This window comes from Cibotium barometz, chromosome 31, assembly GCF_041138505.1.
Source record: "Cibotium barometz isolate CiBa-2024 chromosome 31, ASM4113850v1, whole genome shotgun sequence".
Taxonomy (NCBI): domain Eukaryota; kingdom Viridiplantae; phylum Streptophyta; class Polypodiopsida; order Cyatheales; family Cibotiaceae; genus Cibotium; species Cibotium barometz.
This window is the reverse complement of record NC_141076.1, coordinates 22,446,511-22,464,026: the sequence shown is the minus strand read 5'-3', so window position 1 is coordinate 22,464,026 and position 17,516 is coordinate 22,446,511. Positions and strand designations below refer to the sequence as shown.

General features: G+C 40.1%; 1 protein-coding gene across 4 annotated transcripts; it reads right to left on the bottom strand.

The window, feature by feature from the left end:
* Positions 1 to 3,178: 3,178 nt before the first annotated feature.
* LOC147620627 (uncharacterized) lies at positions 3,179 to 17,272 on the bottom strand. 4 transcript variants are annotated; one of them, XM_086824878.1, is made up of 3 exons: positions 16,853 to 17,272; positions 16,677 to 16,768; positions 3,179 to 3,571 (listed from the first exon to the last, which is right to left on the bottom strand). In XM_086824878.1, the coding sequence occupies exons 1-3, from the start codon at positions 17,123 to 17,125 to the stop codon at positions 3,193 to 3,195; spliced, it is 744 nt and encodes a 247-aa protein (XP_086681004.1). In that variant the 5' UTR covers positions 17,126 to 17,272; the 3' UTR covers positions 3,179 to 3,192. The 4 variants fall into 4 exon arrangements, with proteins under 4 accessions (XP_086681004.1, XP_086681005.1, XP_086681003.1 ...); XM_086824879.1 differs by having other exon boundaries at positions 16,677 to 16,796; positions 16,853 to 17,267; XM_086824877.1 differs by having other exon boundaries at positions 16,677 to 16,783; positions 16,853 to 17,266.
* Between the last annotated feature and the right edge of the window lie 244 nt (positions 17,273 to 17,516).

The window sequence follows — 17,516 nt, the reverse complement described above, 5'->3', positions numbered from 1 at the left end:
GTCGTATTATATGCCCTCGTGTTGCATTCTACCGACGTTAATACCTCTCTCTCTCTATATATATATAGGAAAATTTGTCTACAGAAGAAATTCCTATGTAGGCAAGTTTTCTTAGAGAGAGAAATCCATGCACTACGTTTCCTAGTTAACTTATCCACCAGGAAAGTGTTCCATTTTTTAATTTTTATTTTCTAGTTTACACTTTTCTTAGATACGTTTATTGCTATGTATCTAGGGAATTATCTAGTGAATGTTTTGTTTTCCCAGATAAATAAAAGCTGCTTGGATGGATCAGTGGTTTGTGTTCTCAGTATTCAGGACTACCTGTTTCGTGTGTAGGAAGATAGGGCACCTTGCTCTCGAGTCTGCTGCCAGGCCCGCCGAGGACGCCCCCCGCCTCCTCGCCTCAGGCTCCCTCCAAGAGGGCAGACGCACGAGCTCAGCACACCACCCCTCCCCTTCCTCTCCCGGTGGTGAGAGAGAGGGCGGTATTGGTGCATGCAAATGCTTTGGAGGTTTGGACCTACAAAATTGAGCAAGAAGCTCAATTTTGGGCGGAATTGAGGCCACGGATGGAAGATATCCATTGTGATGTATGCAGCTAGTAAGAGAGAGAGAGAAAGTTAGACAAAAAAAAAAAACTCAATGCTCTACAGAGAAATGATTGCACCACTCAATGTAGATTGATTGATTGAAATGGAGTTCACCGTGACTGATTGAAATGTACATTGAGTGATTGAAATGGAGTACACCGTGATTGATTGAAATGGAGTACATCAAGTACATGCTTTTTTATAGGTTGGAAAAATTATCTCTTTTGACTCACACAAATCACACTCACGTATGGAGACATGACACATGGCACACACTTATCCAAATAAGAGGATGTTCACACACACCTAGGCACACTTACACGAAGCACAAGAGAGACTCTCAAATACCCAACAAATCCCCCTTCGGAGCAAGGGTTGAGTTATGAGGAATAGTCTAATGAGGTGCATTACTTTTTAATTTACATTATGTTTTTATTTTAAAACGACTTTTTTTAATCTCTATGTTATTTTGATAACATCTTATAAACCATGATTCTCATGATACAATGGAGGAGATTAATTATTCAACATTTACCGAGCTACTACATCATGACACATTGAAAAGATTGAGAGCCATAAGAAACCTAAAAGCAAATGTATACATGTCGAATCAAGACAAAGTGTTTTATATATTTAACGAGTACTCAAAATATCTTCTAAAATTTTATTGTATATATAGGATCCAATATTGAATTTGGCCAAGTATACAAACAAGGTCTCAAGCAAAAGTCAAAGGAAGAGGAAGGTAATGCAATAGTTACGCAAGTTCTCTACTAGCTCTTTGAATTCTTAATTATATTCTCTCTCACTTTTACTTTTGTGACTCCTAATGCTAGTTTTTGGTTTGTTCTATAGATAAGTGAGAAAATGAAAACTTATTTGGAAGAATCAAGTCAACAAAAGGGTGAAAATATTAGATCAACAACTTTTTTAAAGGTATTGTTTATACATAGATATACCATGTTATGATTATGTAGATTATGTAGATTAACATGGGTCATATTTTTGTTTAGATCAACGACTTTTTTAAAGGTATTGTTTATACATAGATATACCATGTTATGATTATGTAGATTAACATGGGTCATATTTTGTAAGTTTATTAGCTTGAATGTTTTTAATTAGGTAAATTGAAAATACTTCGAAATTTTATATTTAGTATCATGAACTTAGGTAAGCCACATTTCAAACGAGGATATTGAGACAATCTTATTGGTGTAGTTGAGAGTACATACAATTAATGACATGTACTTTTCTCTCAAGAGTACATATGTCAATCTAAAGGCGGAGGATATGAAAACAATCTTATTAAAGTACATGAGAGTGCATATAATTCAAGAGTACATATATTAATCTAAAGGAGGAGGATATAGATGCAGTCTTATTGAAGTATATGAGAGTGCATAGAATTCAAGAGTACATTTCAAGACGTACTTTTCTCTCAATATATTAACTTAAAAAAGGAGAATAGTAGTTTCAAAAACTATTAAAAGGATACAAAAATATTGGGAGTGACATTATGATTCATGACATTTTGCATATAATCATATAACACTATAAGTTTACAATGCATATAGGAAAATCTCAAATTTGTTTGGATCTTGAAATGTTTAAAAATGTTTGGAAAGTAGGATATTAACATGATTCATGAATTTTAAAAAAATCTCTATATGAAGGTAAGCTTCTAAGCATTCATTTCTTATACGTTCATGGATCTATATACGTTCATTTCTTATAACACAGTGCATGGACTTCTATGCACAAGGCCTTTAGGACCCAAGTTATCCTTTTTTCTTTTGGGCAACCCTATTTAATGGTTTGTCTCCAAAATTTTGCACATGGGAAAGTGAACATCTTTGTTTAGTCCCTTTTTAGCACTATTCTTTGCCTGTATGAAATTGGCCTATAGATGGCTTCAACTTGGCCACTCAAGCCACTAGAGTCATTTTCAAGTGAGTTTAGATGTTTGATAAAATTATGAGGGATATTTAGCATTATTCAACAGTGATAATGATTTAATTAAGAAGAGTGTTTAAGCATGGTCAAGATTTACATTGTGGGATGTATTTAAGTGATAGTTAAAAGTTATAAAGGTTGTAAACGGTTGGATTATGGGGTGTGTTTAGAACAATGTTCCATGTTATTTAGCACTGTGGAGAACCCATTCTACACTCCACAACCAATCCAAATTATCAAATGGTGAAGATGATGTGTGTAAATACAGATGCATACCGAGTAGCTAGTCTCAGAACATCAAACTTTTTTGATCCACCACAACCAATCCATCAGCAAATAACAAGGTTTTGACAACCAGCAGAACCAATCTCTACATGAAGAGAGTGTGGTTAAGCGTGCAAGCATGGGATCGATCCCTGTTCTAGAATCCTGAACCTACTACTAAAAAACAAAAACAAAGAGACAAGTAATCTTAATGATATTATCCATATGCAACCATGCAGTTTTTCTTCCGCAAATATGAGTCTGCTTCTTCAATGTAGATCACTTATAGAAAACACTTTCCATAAGCTAAACACAATTGCACAAGTAGGGCTCATGCACAACTACCCAAGACAATCGGAGGAATAGGCAAAATCACAGTTTAACATTTCCTTTCTTGCACAATTAAAGATGACAACCAACCTTTCCAAGGTGCATCTTCTTGATGCTTGAACCATGAGAGAAAGGCACTATCAAGAATGCAAAACGCATTTACAAATAGGAGCTGATGTTGAACTGGTACGAAGTGGAAGTTGGCAATTTGCACAATAGGCCACATCATTCCCTCCAGCATAAATGCTGGAAGAAAATCCCTTTTCAAGTCTTCCTCGAGTTGATAGACAGTGCTTCCAGATGAAAGACCCATGTAGGAAAAAAATGCCAGCAAATGAATGGGTCCAAAAATAAGACCATCAGCCAAGACCTTACTTCCAATGAACTTCAATGAGTTGGGCCACAGAACATGTTCCAGACCTTCATACCTACCAATAAACAATACCACAGCTGTCAACAGTGCTAATGCTTTCTCAAACAGCCCAGTTTCTGAGCCCATCCTGGACAGTTTCTCCTGATCTTAATGACAAAAAATTTCAACAAGATGAATCAATACCATAAAAGCACATAAGGACAATCTCAAGGTGGTAGAGTTGAAAACTAATCTCTAGAGCACGCCTACAGAGCAGCTTATGATAAGAGGCAAAGAATTATTGCAATCAAAAGGCATAGACCTGAACTCTTCAGCAACTTTATCAAGCACATGTGAGTGTATGAGGCTTAACCTATGGACCATTGATAACTCTTGATTTGAAGGTGGCATTCATTGGTGGTGTAAGCTTGCTTCAGTTAAGAAACAACCTAACGTGCTGTTGTAACTGTGCTTTCCAAAATATTCAAATAAGAAAGCAAGTCTGCTGTTGCTGCAGAGCAGATGCAAGAGCATAAGCCACAAATGTTATAAATCATGCAGCAAAATCAGCCATCAGCTAGCGTATCAACTAACCTACAACACTGACCTTGATTTTCCATCTAGTTCATATGTTTCATTTATTTGGCTAACCCCATTGCAAACAAATTAACAAACAATAATGCTTTTAATGACCTGTTTTTACAAACAAGCTCCGGTTTCATGGGTTATAAATTGAATGAGCTTAGTTATTATCAGTAATCTTGACACCTATCTTTTCGCCCATAAGAATATATGTATGCTGTTACATATTACATACATTGATCACGAAAATATATGTTATATGCTAATGTCGATGATTCAACAAAGTTTTCAAACCTGGATCTAAGAAACTTTTCAATTATCAATCCCAATCTTATTCCAACGCTTAAAACTATATTGTCTTTCAAGAAGCCATGTTCCACTCCACTCACACACTATTCATGATAGTTCATCACCATTAAGAATAGCATGGTTACGAAGGATGCCGATTTGATCCACACCAATCTAGTGGACAGAATAAGGGCTATGCCCACCACTGTAATATACCCCTGCATGTATCAAAAGCAATTCTGCTTTTCCTTGCTCCTTTTTGGTCAAGATATCACCGATGTCACATTTCACCACATTCAAGTGGCATTTGCTATATTCCTTGACAAAGCAAACGCCTTCTAGAGACTTCACCTTCACCAGAAGAGAGAAAGAAGAGTTTGAGAAAAGAATGAAAGAACAATCATTGCAAAAAATGAGCTTTACAGAATGTTTGGATGTATCACCCTCCTCATTTGCTTTAGATTATGTAAAATGAGGTCTCTCCTATAAAAAGTTACCTGCTTCTATAATGAATTTATGCTTTCCACTACATCTTGTGCTTCCTCAATCCCTTTAAGCTTGTGCAAATTATCTTGTTGATTAACATTTCTCTCTCTCCTCCCCACCAGTGTGTGGTTGCACTCTAGGTATTAGACTAACATTTGGTATCAGAGCGTGTGCTGCTCTAGCCCGTGGAGCTTCGCGTACAGAGCTCGCCACCGCCCATCCTTACCATCTCAAAGCCCGCTGCCACCGGCCGCATTGGCAACGCTTTTGTGCAGCCAACCGCCGCCATTGTTCAAAGCCCGCCACCGCCAATGGTCAGCCCGGATCCGCCAGCCTCAAGGGCAGCGCCACTACTCACCCAGCCCCGCACTCTACCTCCACCCGGCTGCCACCTACGCTGAGTTACGCCTCCACTAAGCTGGCGCTTGTGCCCTGTCTATGCTGCCTCAGCCAGCTCTAAGACCGCCTTCGCCCACTGTTCGCCTCTGAAATCGCCACCAGTGCCTTGCCCAGAGCTGCTCCTCCAGCCCTATAGTCAGCTCTAGCTCCAACTCAACCTTGTGCGTTTAAAAGAAGAAGCTCAACTCACATCAGCATTCTGTACACACATTTTTTTGGGGCTTCCTTTCTCATGCACTTTTTGTCAAATTCAAAGCCTCTATGCTGCATATTTGGGGTTTCTTGTTCATAAGGGGAAGTTTTGTAAAGTGGAAGCATCCATAGGCACTCGTGTTCCTTTGCAATACTCCTGGAGTCTAGCTCATTCAAATATACCATAGTCACAGGGGACGTAGGGGACGGGAGGATGGGACGTGGGAATGCCGTGTCCGGACGTGGTAGGAAAGGGACAGTCGGACATCCCTCCTAGAGACGTCCCTCACAAGGGACAAGAGGGACGGGGACGGATCTGGGCAAGGACGGTGTGGGGGACATGTAACTATTTGGCCCTCCTAGCTCTATTTCACATAATGAAATCCATGCTTGGACACCAGACATGTGGAAAAAGACATGGGGACAGGGTCCATAAGGATTGATTAAGAAAAAGCACCATTCTTGGTCAAAAAGCAAGAAAAACCAAACGTCAAACAGGGTTGACCACGAGCCAAGGGCACCATTGGAAAGAGGAGACTAAGGTAGACCAAAAAGCTAAGAGCCGCTTTCTCAAAAAGCAGCTCTAAGGCCAAAAAGCAAGGCCCTGAAGTTGTAAAAGCACAAATCAAGAACTTTGGCTATTATTAATAATATTTAATAAAAAGACAAAAGCAAAGCAAAAGCATTACTTTTTGGCAAAAAGCAAGGCTTCCCCAAGTACAAAAGAAGCATGAGCCTCTCTTGAGCATCAAGTTGAAGAAGAACCTCTTCATCGCGTTGCCTCTTCGTTTAAGCGTGGAGATTATCTTCTTCATCATCTATGAACCAAATCATGGAGTTTTTCATCGCCACCCCGCTGATTTCACATCGCCTCCAGCAACTGTAGTGCCATGTCACTATCTTTCTGTGCGACTGTACGGACTGTACGGGCAGAAAATTCCAAAAACCCTAAAAACTGCTTTTTGGAGGTTTTTATCGCCCAAAAACCATTAAAACAGGTTTTATATCAGTTTTCTTGCCAGAAAAAGCTTCTCTAGGGTTTTCATCATCGACAATGCTATAGGAATTGTCGAGATTATTCATGGGATGAGAAAGTGGATTTAGAGCTTGGACATGGAAGCTTGAACTTGAGCAAAGACATGAAGAACTTGGACATAAAGCTTGGGCATGAAGCTTGGACATGAACATGAAACACAGAGCTTAAGACATAGAGCTTGAATTTTGAACTGGAATTTGGACTTGGACTTGGAATTGGACTTGGATTTGGATTCATTGGACTTGCGATCCATTGGATTTGGATATTGGATCTGGTACTAGCCCGGTGAGAGATACTTGTGGGTCATCCCCGTGGTGTACTCGGCATCAGAGATCTTGTGCATCAACATCGACATCGACTTGGATATCCTACATCGGCATATTTTTTTGTTTTGTATTCATTGATTGTATTGATCCTGGCCAGTGTGCCCGTGGATTGTTCTTGAATAAATTCCTAAAGGGGGACAGGGCCTATTCCCCGCTCAATGTGGTGTACTGTGCAGGATCCCCTTCCCTTCTCTCTCTCCCCTCTCTCTCTTTATATCTTTATCTCTTGGACACGTGGTTGAGTCTGTCACTGTACGCCCCGCTGGGCTTACAGTGGTATCAGAGCAGGATTTCTCTTAAAGAAACTTTCTTGGGGTGACAGAGCCATGTCAAGAGCTGAGGGAGACCATGCGAGACATGAAGGGAACAACCATGAGGTTGTTACAAAAATTATTGATGGGAACCACGGCCATGACATCAGAAGAGTACCATGACTTTCAGCAAGTCACACGACCTCTCTGAGACGAAGAATTTATTTCTTGGAGAACCAAAAGAGAACAAGAGCAAAGAAGGACTCAAATGATTGCAGATTTCATCAAGGATTGAGCCACTGGATCCAAAGGAGTTGAAGCTGCTAAAGCCTATTTTCAAATCACCATTGTAGATGGATCTAGAGCTACCCGCTCTATTTATCATGGAGGAGACAAGAAAGCTACTCCTAGGCCTACTCTTTCAAATGCAGTTTCTTCAGGACAGGTAAGGGAAAGGAAGGCAAAGAAGCCAGAGACATCGAAAGATCGTCAAATTGACATCAGGCCAAGAAGTTCGACAAATGGTTTGCATTGGTGCTTAACCCATTGCATGTTTCGACAAATAAAGCCATGGGATCTTTGTGGACCAAAGCTGAAACAAAATCCTTTTGAATCATTGAGAATTTATGCTAGCAAAGGACCAATGTTGAATTTCTAGACCTTTTTTTGTGGTTGAACATGATTAGATTGCATTGGAGCAGTCTTGAACCAAGCAGGCCATGTTGTGGCCAATGAATGTCAAAGCCAACAAGGAAGCAGATGCATTATCTCGGAGACCCTTAAGCCATGCGGTTTCTATGGGTTACCATATGGATTTCACTTTGATGAAAGATCCTTATGCTACCAAAGAGGATTTCAAAGATGTTTTGGAACAGATTGCAGAATAGAAATTTGGTGACTTTATATGTCATCAAGGAGGGTTTTCTTATGATACAAACCTAGGTCATGTGTAGCACAAGGAATTGAGGCTAGAGTAATGGAAGAGGTCATGCTTCTCCATACATGGGGCATAGAGACACCTTGACTACACTTCAAGCTTTGGAGACCTATTTTTATTGGCCTAGTATGAGAAAGACATTGAGCTTTATGATTCAAGAATGTTTGTTTTGTCAGAAGGTCAAGTTTGATCGACAAACACCAGCAGGATTATTGCACCCATTGAATGATCTATTATGGGAGAATATTGCTATGGATTTTATCTTTGGATTGCCGAAGTCAGGGAATGATGGTATATGGCCCTTTCAGAATACCAAGAAGATCAACCATGTATGTCATCGTTGGACCTTTCAGATCGTTGGAAGATATATAATGTTTTCCGTGACAGTTTATTGAAACCATGTACAAGTTATCCCCAAAGAAACTTGTTTTGAAGAATCCACCAAGTTCATTATGTGAGAAAAGGAGGAAAGACAGTGGTCAGAAAGTTCCTCTTGGAATTCAAGAGTTATTCGTTGTTGAACGTGAAATGGATGCAGAGGAGTACTTCTAGGACTATCCAGATATACTTCGAGCTTATGAGCATTAAGGAAGCGGTTGGTCAAGATGTATTTGAAGTACAAATATGGATGTCTTGCGATCAAGACAGATTCAAGAGGGAGGGATCATACCTCTAGCCCTCTTCACTGTGTATATATTGGACTGAAATTGATCATTATTCTGCTAATAATGGTTATTTGGACATGCTCTAGTTTGGGTGGCAACGATGCTCGGTAGCCCAAGGAGCAAGATTTGTATATAGGAGGCAACGATACCAGATGACCCATTGGACGGCAACGATGCCAGAACGAGATTTGTATATAGAAGGCAACGATGCCAGATGATCCATTGAACAGCAACGATGCCAAATATCTTGTACTTCGCAGTTAGGCGATCATTGCGACCAGATGGCCCAAATGACTGGATTGGATTTTGTATCGCCTGACACTAACGTCAGCTTTATGTTTAAGCTTGTAAACCCATTTCGTGCCAATGGCATGAGGCAAATTAAACAACTCTCAAGTATCATTTTTTAGTAAAGCATCATATTCAAATTGCATAGCACTCATCCATTGTTCTGGTTCCTTTGCTTCATCAAACGAGACACATTCCTCTTCATTACATAAGCTGGCAATAAAAGCATGACATGTATCGACATGAGATGCGTAATGAAAACCTGCACATGTTCTACTCGGCAAAGAAGTGGCCAATTTGCTATCACGTACTGTTTACACCAACCATTTTGACATACTTTTTAACTCCTCAATTTCTTTCTTTCCTCATCAACTGCATCATCCACATTTGCCTTATGAATAGGTTGATCTGTGGACTGAAAAACATGTTGATTTTTAACTTGTGTGGGCTGATTTTTAGTATTCCTTTGCATATCCAAATGCTCTACATCAATGTATCTTGCATTGAACAATGAAAGGAGAGTGTCAAAAATGTCTTACGAACATACATTTTGCTATTTTTTACACGAAAGCAAGGGCTGAATTGCATCTTCCACAAATATAACATCTCTACTCACAAGAATCCGCTTGGTAGGACCATGATAGAGACAGTAACATTTACTTTCCGAGCTATATACCTCACAAAAATAAATTTAATAGCCTTATCGTCAAGCTTGATGCGAATTTACTCAAGCACATGTATATAAGCAAGACAACCAAAAATGCTAAAGTGAGCCACAGAAGACTTTCTACCATTCCAAGCTTCAAAAGACGTAATTGTATACAAAGCCTTTGTAGGACACCTGTTCGAAACATATGTTGCACACATGACTTTTTCTATCAAGAAACCATGAGGTAACTCTTGAATTTTAACCATATAACATGCCATCGCCATGAGAGATCTATTTTTGCATTTTACTACACCGTTTAATTAAGATATATAGGACATAATACATTGGTGTTTTATCCCATGATGCATAAAACTCCTAAGACATATACCCCCCTCGATCAGTATGTAAGGTATCAATCTTACATGCAAAAACATTTTCAACTATACAACAAAGTGCTTAAAGCACATAAGAACCTCTGACTTCTATTTCAATGGATATACCCACGTATGCTTGGAATAATCATCAATGAATGTGACAAAATAGAGATAGCCTCCAATAGATGTGTCCTCATAGGACCACATACATCACTGTATATAAGCTGGAATTTTTGAACAGCTCTAGTTAAACTATGTTTGAAAAATAATGCCCATTGCATTTTTCCAAGAATACAACCCTCATAAACATGTTTGATAGGGACTTCAAGATGTGGCAGCTCAGACACCATGTCGTACTTATGAAAACATAGCAAATTGCAACAGATAATAAGTTCTTCTTGATCCTTGATACATATAATACATCTAAGAGCGTGATTGTTCTATCATTTGCAATAGTGAGAATAATTTTACATCTCCTTTTACATGATATAAAGAGTTGTTTGTACATATAACAGTGTTTCTCTCTCTGTGGAGCAGATTCAAGTAATGAGAACAAACTACGATGAAAACGCTTGAATCTGCTCCATACGAAAACACTGTTACATGTTCTTATCACTTGAATCTGTTACATTGTTTGTTCTCATCACTTGAATCTGCTCCACAAGGAAACATTGTTTCTTGTTCAAACAACTCCTCATATCATGTAAAAGGAGATGGTAAATTGTTCTCACTATTCCAAACGCATATGAAAGACAAAAGAACGTTGTATGTATAATTTTTACTACAAAGAAAATGGATAATGCTAAGCTGTGGCACGCACCCTTTGGTCACTTGAACTTTTATAGTTTACTACATTTGAATAAGCACGACATGGTGTCTAAGCTGCCACATCTTCAAGCCCCTAACAAAGATGTTTGTGAAGGTGAAAAATGTAAGAAAAATCATTTCCCAAAGATGATTCAACTAGAATTGTGCACCTTATACACAGTGATGTATGTGATCCTATAAGGACACTATCTATTCGAAGCTACCTCTATTTTGTCACATTCATTGATGATTATTTCAAACATACCTAGATATATTCATTGAAACAAAAATCAAAGGTTTTTATGTACTTTAGACACTTTGTTGCTATGGTTGAAAATGTTTCCATATGTAAGATTGGTATTTTGCATACTGATCGAGCAGAAGAAAGAGAGAGGAAGAGGAGTATATGTCTAAGGAGTTTCATGCATACATTAGTGCTCATGGGATGAAATATCAATGTACTGTGCCATATACACCTCAGCAAAACGATGTAGTTGAACGCAAAAATAGGTCTCTCATAGACATGACACGTTGTATGGTCAAAAGTCAAGACTTATCTCATGGTTTCTAGCCAGAAGCAGTCATGTGTGCAACATATGTTTTAAACAAGTATCGTACAAAGACTTTGCATACAATTATGCCTTTTGAAGCTTGGAATGATCGAAAGCCCTCTGTGGCTCACTCACGCATTTTTTGTTGTCTTGCTTATATACTTATGCCCGAACAAATTCACAACAAGCTTCACGATAAGGCTGTCAAATGTATTTTTCTGGAGTATAGATCGAAAAGTAAAGGTTACCGTCTCTATCAACCTGTTATCAAGCGGATTCTTGTGAGTAGAAATAGTGTATTTGTGGAAAATGCAATTCAACCCTTGCTTTTGTGTAAAAAACAGCAAAATGTATGTTCATAAGACATTCGATACTCTCCTTACATTGTTCAATGCAGAACACATTGATATAGAGCATTTAGGTACTCAAAGGAATATTGAAAATCAATCCACAGAGATTAAAAACCAACATGTTTTTCAACCCACAGATCAACCTATTGATACGGCAAATGTAGATAATGTAGTTGATGAGGAAAGAAGAGTTATTGAGGAGTCCAAAAGTATGGCAAAATGGCTGGTGCACACAATACGTGATAACAATTGGCCACTCCTTTACCTAGTAGAACACAAGCGAGTTCTCATCACGTATCTCATGTTCATACAGATCATGCTCTTATTGTCAGTTTATATAATGAAGAGGAACCTATCTCCTTTAAAGCAAAGGAATCAGAACAATGGATAAGTGCTATGCAAGCCCCAGTGTCACAATGAAACACTTATCACTGACATAGCAATTTGTAAGTGGCATGAACAATGAAAACTTTCAATACTAACAACTTAACAAGACTGAATAATGTAGCCTTGAATCACAAATAACAAAAATCATATAATCATCCATTATCAATGATCATAGACTATGATTCAAATTTTCAATCATCCATACCACAAGCCCACAAAAAAAAAAAGCATACATGACACTACGTAGGTTATAAGTTTGAAGTGTTCATGAAGTCATGGTCCAAATTGCAATGCCCATAAAGTTTAAACAATACAAAATAATCATGATCAATCACATGGCTTATGAAGCATGGGTCAAGCTCTCACCCTAGTAAGTAGTTAGTTCTACAAGTCCTCAATCTCCTCGCTCTCATCATCGTCGAACTCAAACTCACTTTGAGAATCAGATGTAGAGATGGTGGTTGCACTCACCTCACTCTCATACTAGCACCTGTTGCGGATTAATGTACACGTGTAACATGTCGTGCTACAGTGACCTCCTCATAAAGCATAGTATAAATGGCATGCTCCTCTTGACGAATCTCTAGGACTTCTTTCACTTTCTAAATGTCAATTTTATCAACATTGACTTGACGAGGCTAGATAGGATTGCCTACCTGCTCAATTAGCCAAAGGTTACAATGACAAAATACGGACCGCTCTAATTAAGCAATGGATAACCGATTTCTCTTCTTTGTGGCCCAAGTGCTCCAATTTCCCTTGCAAGGACCGCAACTACACTCCTGTGAATAGAATTCGAATGACGAGGGACTTCTATCACAATTCATGCAACAAAAGGAGTTGAAGCTCTTATTTAGTAATTACTAATAGGTATACTCAAGTGGATTCTTTTGCAAGACTCAAGAATCAAGACTCACCAAGTGAGGGATGTTGATACTATATTTCAACCACCAAGACACTAGTTGTAGCAGTGTCTCTCGCAGTTTGGCCCTCATTGAACAAAACTTAAAGCTACCATTTCATAAAATAAGTAGCTAATCCTCCAACTGCCTCACCTGGTCCACATCTTCTGCTGTGTATCTATGGATATACTACTACCATCCATCCTCAAGCTCCTCATTATTGTATTGCTCCTCATTCCTCCAAAGAGGATGCAATATGTGAGCAACTGCATGGATTGATCTATGGAACCAATCCCAACATGTGTTCTATACGGCTTAAGTGTCTTGGACCCTATAAAAACAACCATATGTCATATACCTAAGGTTAAGATTGAAGAGTCACAGAGACTAAGAGTGCATGCATAATGCAACATACCTCTCTGGTGCTAAGACATTGTAGCGGTTCAAAGCCTCACCAATTCTATCCATAAACTCATAGAAGAGTCCAAGAGTACTACCCTCCATGTCGGTGATGCGGAGAATACTGTAAATAGGCTGAAGGGCTTTCACAAGAGCTTCAGTCTTGTGACCATTGTGCCTGCTATACAGATGCATCTATGGTACACAACAACATCGTGCCCTTTCATGATGAGACCAAGATATTATAAACATTCCTCTTTTTGACATCCGACCATCCGTCACATAAAACAATGCATCCCTATTTTTGCCATGTTTCCTTGAGCAGCTCTATCTCCATCTCCCCAGCTTGTCACTCCCTTCTGAGATCCCATGTGCACAAGGCCTCATAAGAGGACCCCTCCCACTCCATCCACTGTAACTAATTGCTCTTATGGCCTTCCTCCATTGTTGGGTGCGCACAATTCTAAAAGACAAAGCACACTATATGAAGAGCTTTGTTACCTTTTGGGTGGCTTCTTGTTTTGCCTACCTTCGTAGGCTAGCTTCGATACTTTCTTTTTGCAAGGCATTAGCAATGGAGATGGGAGTCCTTTGTGCCCGTGGTGCAAAGGTACCTTCTGAAACGCTTTGTTTCTTGGATATACTTGTACTACCCGTGACGAAGACATCCACTTCTTGCTCCTCCTCATCTTCATTACTCTCTTTTTCTGCTGGCAACTTCATTTGGGCTATTAGTTTGGCTCTCTTCCACTCTTGTAATGATGCCTTGATGGCATCCGGCACAGCTAGACAAGAGCCAACTCCCTCCCCTCCTAGACCTATGAAATGGGCCTTCACCCATTCTATGCCACCACTGAACTGAAACCCACAATGATTGCACTTCCACTTGCAAGCACCTCCACCCTTGTATGAGCCCATTCGGTCACATGGGTCCACAAAGCATCTCTCGTGAGAGGCATTTTGTTGAAGGGATGTATTTGCAAAAGAAACCCCCAATTTTTATTAAGGCTGCATTAACTTTGATTGGCTAAAATCAAACACGTAATCAATTTAATTGACCCTTGGGCATAATGATAAGACTCCAAAGTCTAGGCACATAGTGGAGGATTAATGGGGTCTCTATGAAGAAAACCCCCCACTTTTCATTAACTTGCTGCCCCAAATCGACCCAAATCAGCGAGCTACAGAACCCCCAATTTTTAGCAGCAACTTGCTGCCCCAAATTGATCCAAATCAGCAAGCTACATGCTTAATGGAGTCTCTGTGAAGAAAACCCCCAATTTTCAGCATTAATTTGCTGCCCCAAACTGACCCAAATCAGCAAGCTACAGGATAAAGCAAAGAAAAGAAAAGAAACACCTGGCTGCATGCACGTGACCCAAGGGAGACAATGAGAATCAAGAAGAAACACGCATGGCTGCAGTAGTGCGTGGGTGCACAAATCGATGTCGATGCAGCAGGAGAGAGAAACCCAAAACGCTATCAAAAAGTGTGTGCAACGGTTGCTTCACTGAAATTCGGGGCAAAAATTGAAAGAAAAATGTTTCCTACCTAGGAAACGTTTCCAAGTATCTTTCAACAAAGAAACGTGTTTCATTGCTACTATGATCATATCCTACAAATGTTGTTGATGTTGCATCATCTTTCAAGCCCAATCGTCACCTTCTCACCATCCAACTTCCCATCAAACTTTGCCAACTTCAAGCCCAATCGTCACCTTCTCACCATCCAACTTCCCGTAAAACTTTGCTGACTTTGCTCTTTGGAGGAGAGATGCAAAAGCACCCGCACTCAAGGAACTTTGACTTGCTCTGATATAAATTAAGAGATGGGAGTTGAAACTTGAATTTGAATGAACTAGAACGGCATGAACTTATGTGATGGCAAGAGGATAAATGCCCCACAGAGAGAGGTCCTCTTGTTAGGAACACCGGCAGTCGCAAAAATCTTGTGGACTATTATGTGTTCCTTCTCAAATTCTCAATGGGAGTCTCTTGCTCCTTGTGGTTTCCTGATGTCACCTAGCCAACAAGCTAAGGGTTAATTGGAGACCTTGCAAGCAACTTTTTTGTTGATAAGGGGCTACAAGCTCAACCACCCAGCCAAGAGCTCGTCCTATCTGGGCCCAAAATCATGCCAAAGCCTCATCTCACTGTTCTAGAGTCCACATGATGAATCAAAAATCAGCAAAAGGACAAAGTAGATACCATTTCACCACTTTTAAAAGTGGTTATCTCACCCTAGCAAATATATGTTTGAAGTGAATCAACAAGAATGATTGCAATCTCTTAATAGATGACACTGCAATAAGAATGGCAAACCATACATCCAGTATAGCAGGGTCAGATTCTGCAGCAATAGTTGCCAAAGTCTTGCGTGCTGGATGATCCCCGGGCTTCTATCGGGCTGACTGCATTTACAGGATTGAAAAGGATGGGCCCATATTGACACCTTGGGCCCATATTGACACCTTACTTATAGTTGGCATGATTGGATGGCAATTAGGCAATTAATGCTAGCCCTTTGTTCATGTCCAATCAGCTTGTGGGAATCCATTTTTGGGAAAAGCTCCCCCCCTGCCTTCAAGGACAAGCCCAAGATTCTTCCAGCAGCTGGTAGTGACCATTAATCATATGTGTGTCATAGTTCATGGGCCACTGGCCTAATGCATGACCTTTACTCCTCCAAGGGGCATTCATAAGATTAAACACATATGCATGTCATTTTCATCGTGACTAAACTTGCTTCCGGGAAGATTATAAACGCGGCTAAGACCTTAGTACAGGGACCCAAAGGTTGTTTGCAAGAAAAAGAAAGCAGATTTTTGCCTCCCCTCCTTCAAGTGAAGGCATGCATCGAGGATGAAAGGAGAAGAAAAAATATCCCTTGCTGTATGGGCAGGGCCAATCTCCTCTACTTTGCTTGATGATCACTTGCCTACCACATGTGCTACTAAGTTCTTAACCCATGTGTTCTTAATCCAAGAAACAAAATGCTAAGCATTCCCTGCACACTACTGGAGCCCCCCTAGCAACTCAAAATATAGGGTAGAAACCTACATTTCTTTAAAGAAGAATATATCTGCAATCAAAAAGCAATCCCCTTTGGAAACTGTGCAGTCTCCAAGTTGCAAGCTGCTTTTCTCCATTTGGCACCCAATGATGAAAGATAGATCATGCAATGCACCTTTTTTCAGGGAGTGTGTATGCAAGCATCAATAAAAGCAGTACTTGATTGTACAGTAAATAAGTATCGTATAGATACTTTGCAACTTCAGTGTGCCAACAGACTACTTTTCATGAGAGAAATTACCATAAATGACCAAAAGGTCCAACAAATGTGACTCCGACCGAACTGCAAAGAGCGATTCTTCTCCAATCCAGTCCTGCCTGCAGCTCCTCAACCTTGACTTGCCCGTCCTGACCAGGTAGACTAATGAATGCGATAAAAAACTCCCATGTGTGTGAGAGAGGAGGGGAGGGACGTACAGAAGGTGGAGGTTGGGGCACCAGCGCCATGTCGAGACTGCGCCACGCAGTCGCCCACAGCCCAGAGGACGCCGGAGGTGACCATCTGCGTGCGGGCAGGCTTGCATCGATGCTGTAGTTGGTACCAACTCCATGCTCTTTGAAGCGCTGCCATTCAAACCCTGACAGCGTAGCTTTATCTACGTAAGAGGGAGATTCTCTACTTTTTAGGGTTCTCTTCGTTCTCATGGGACGTGCATGTACCCATTTGATAAATTTGATCAAGGGTGTCATACCCTCTCAATGTTAAGCTTGATGTTAAACTAGTATTGCACCGCGCATTGCTGCCGCTTCCATAAAAGAACTATTTCTCTCTCTCTTTCTTTCACATGCACATGCACATGACCCTCTCCCTCTCTCATGCACATGACCCTCTCCCTCTCTCTGTCACGTACACACTCTCAAATGTTGAAACTCTCTCTCTCACACTCTCAAATGTTAAAACTCTCTCTCTCTCACGTACACACACATATACACACCCGCTCTCTCTCTCTCTCTCACACACACACACACATATGCACACACTCCCTCTCTCTTCTTACACTCTTCCACACATAGAAGCGCTCTCTTTCTCTCTCTCTCACTCTCTCACTCACACACACGTGCATATGCACGCATACACTCT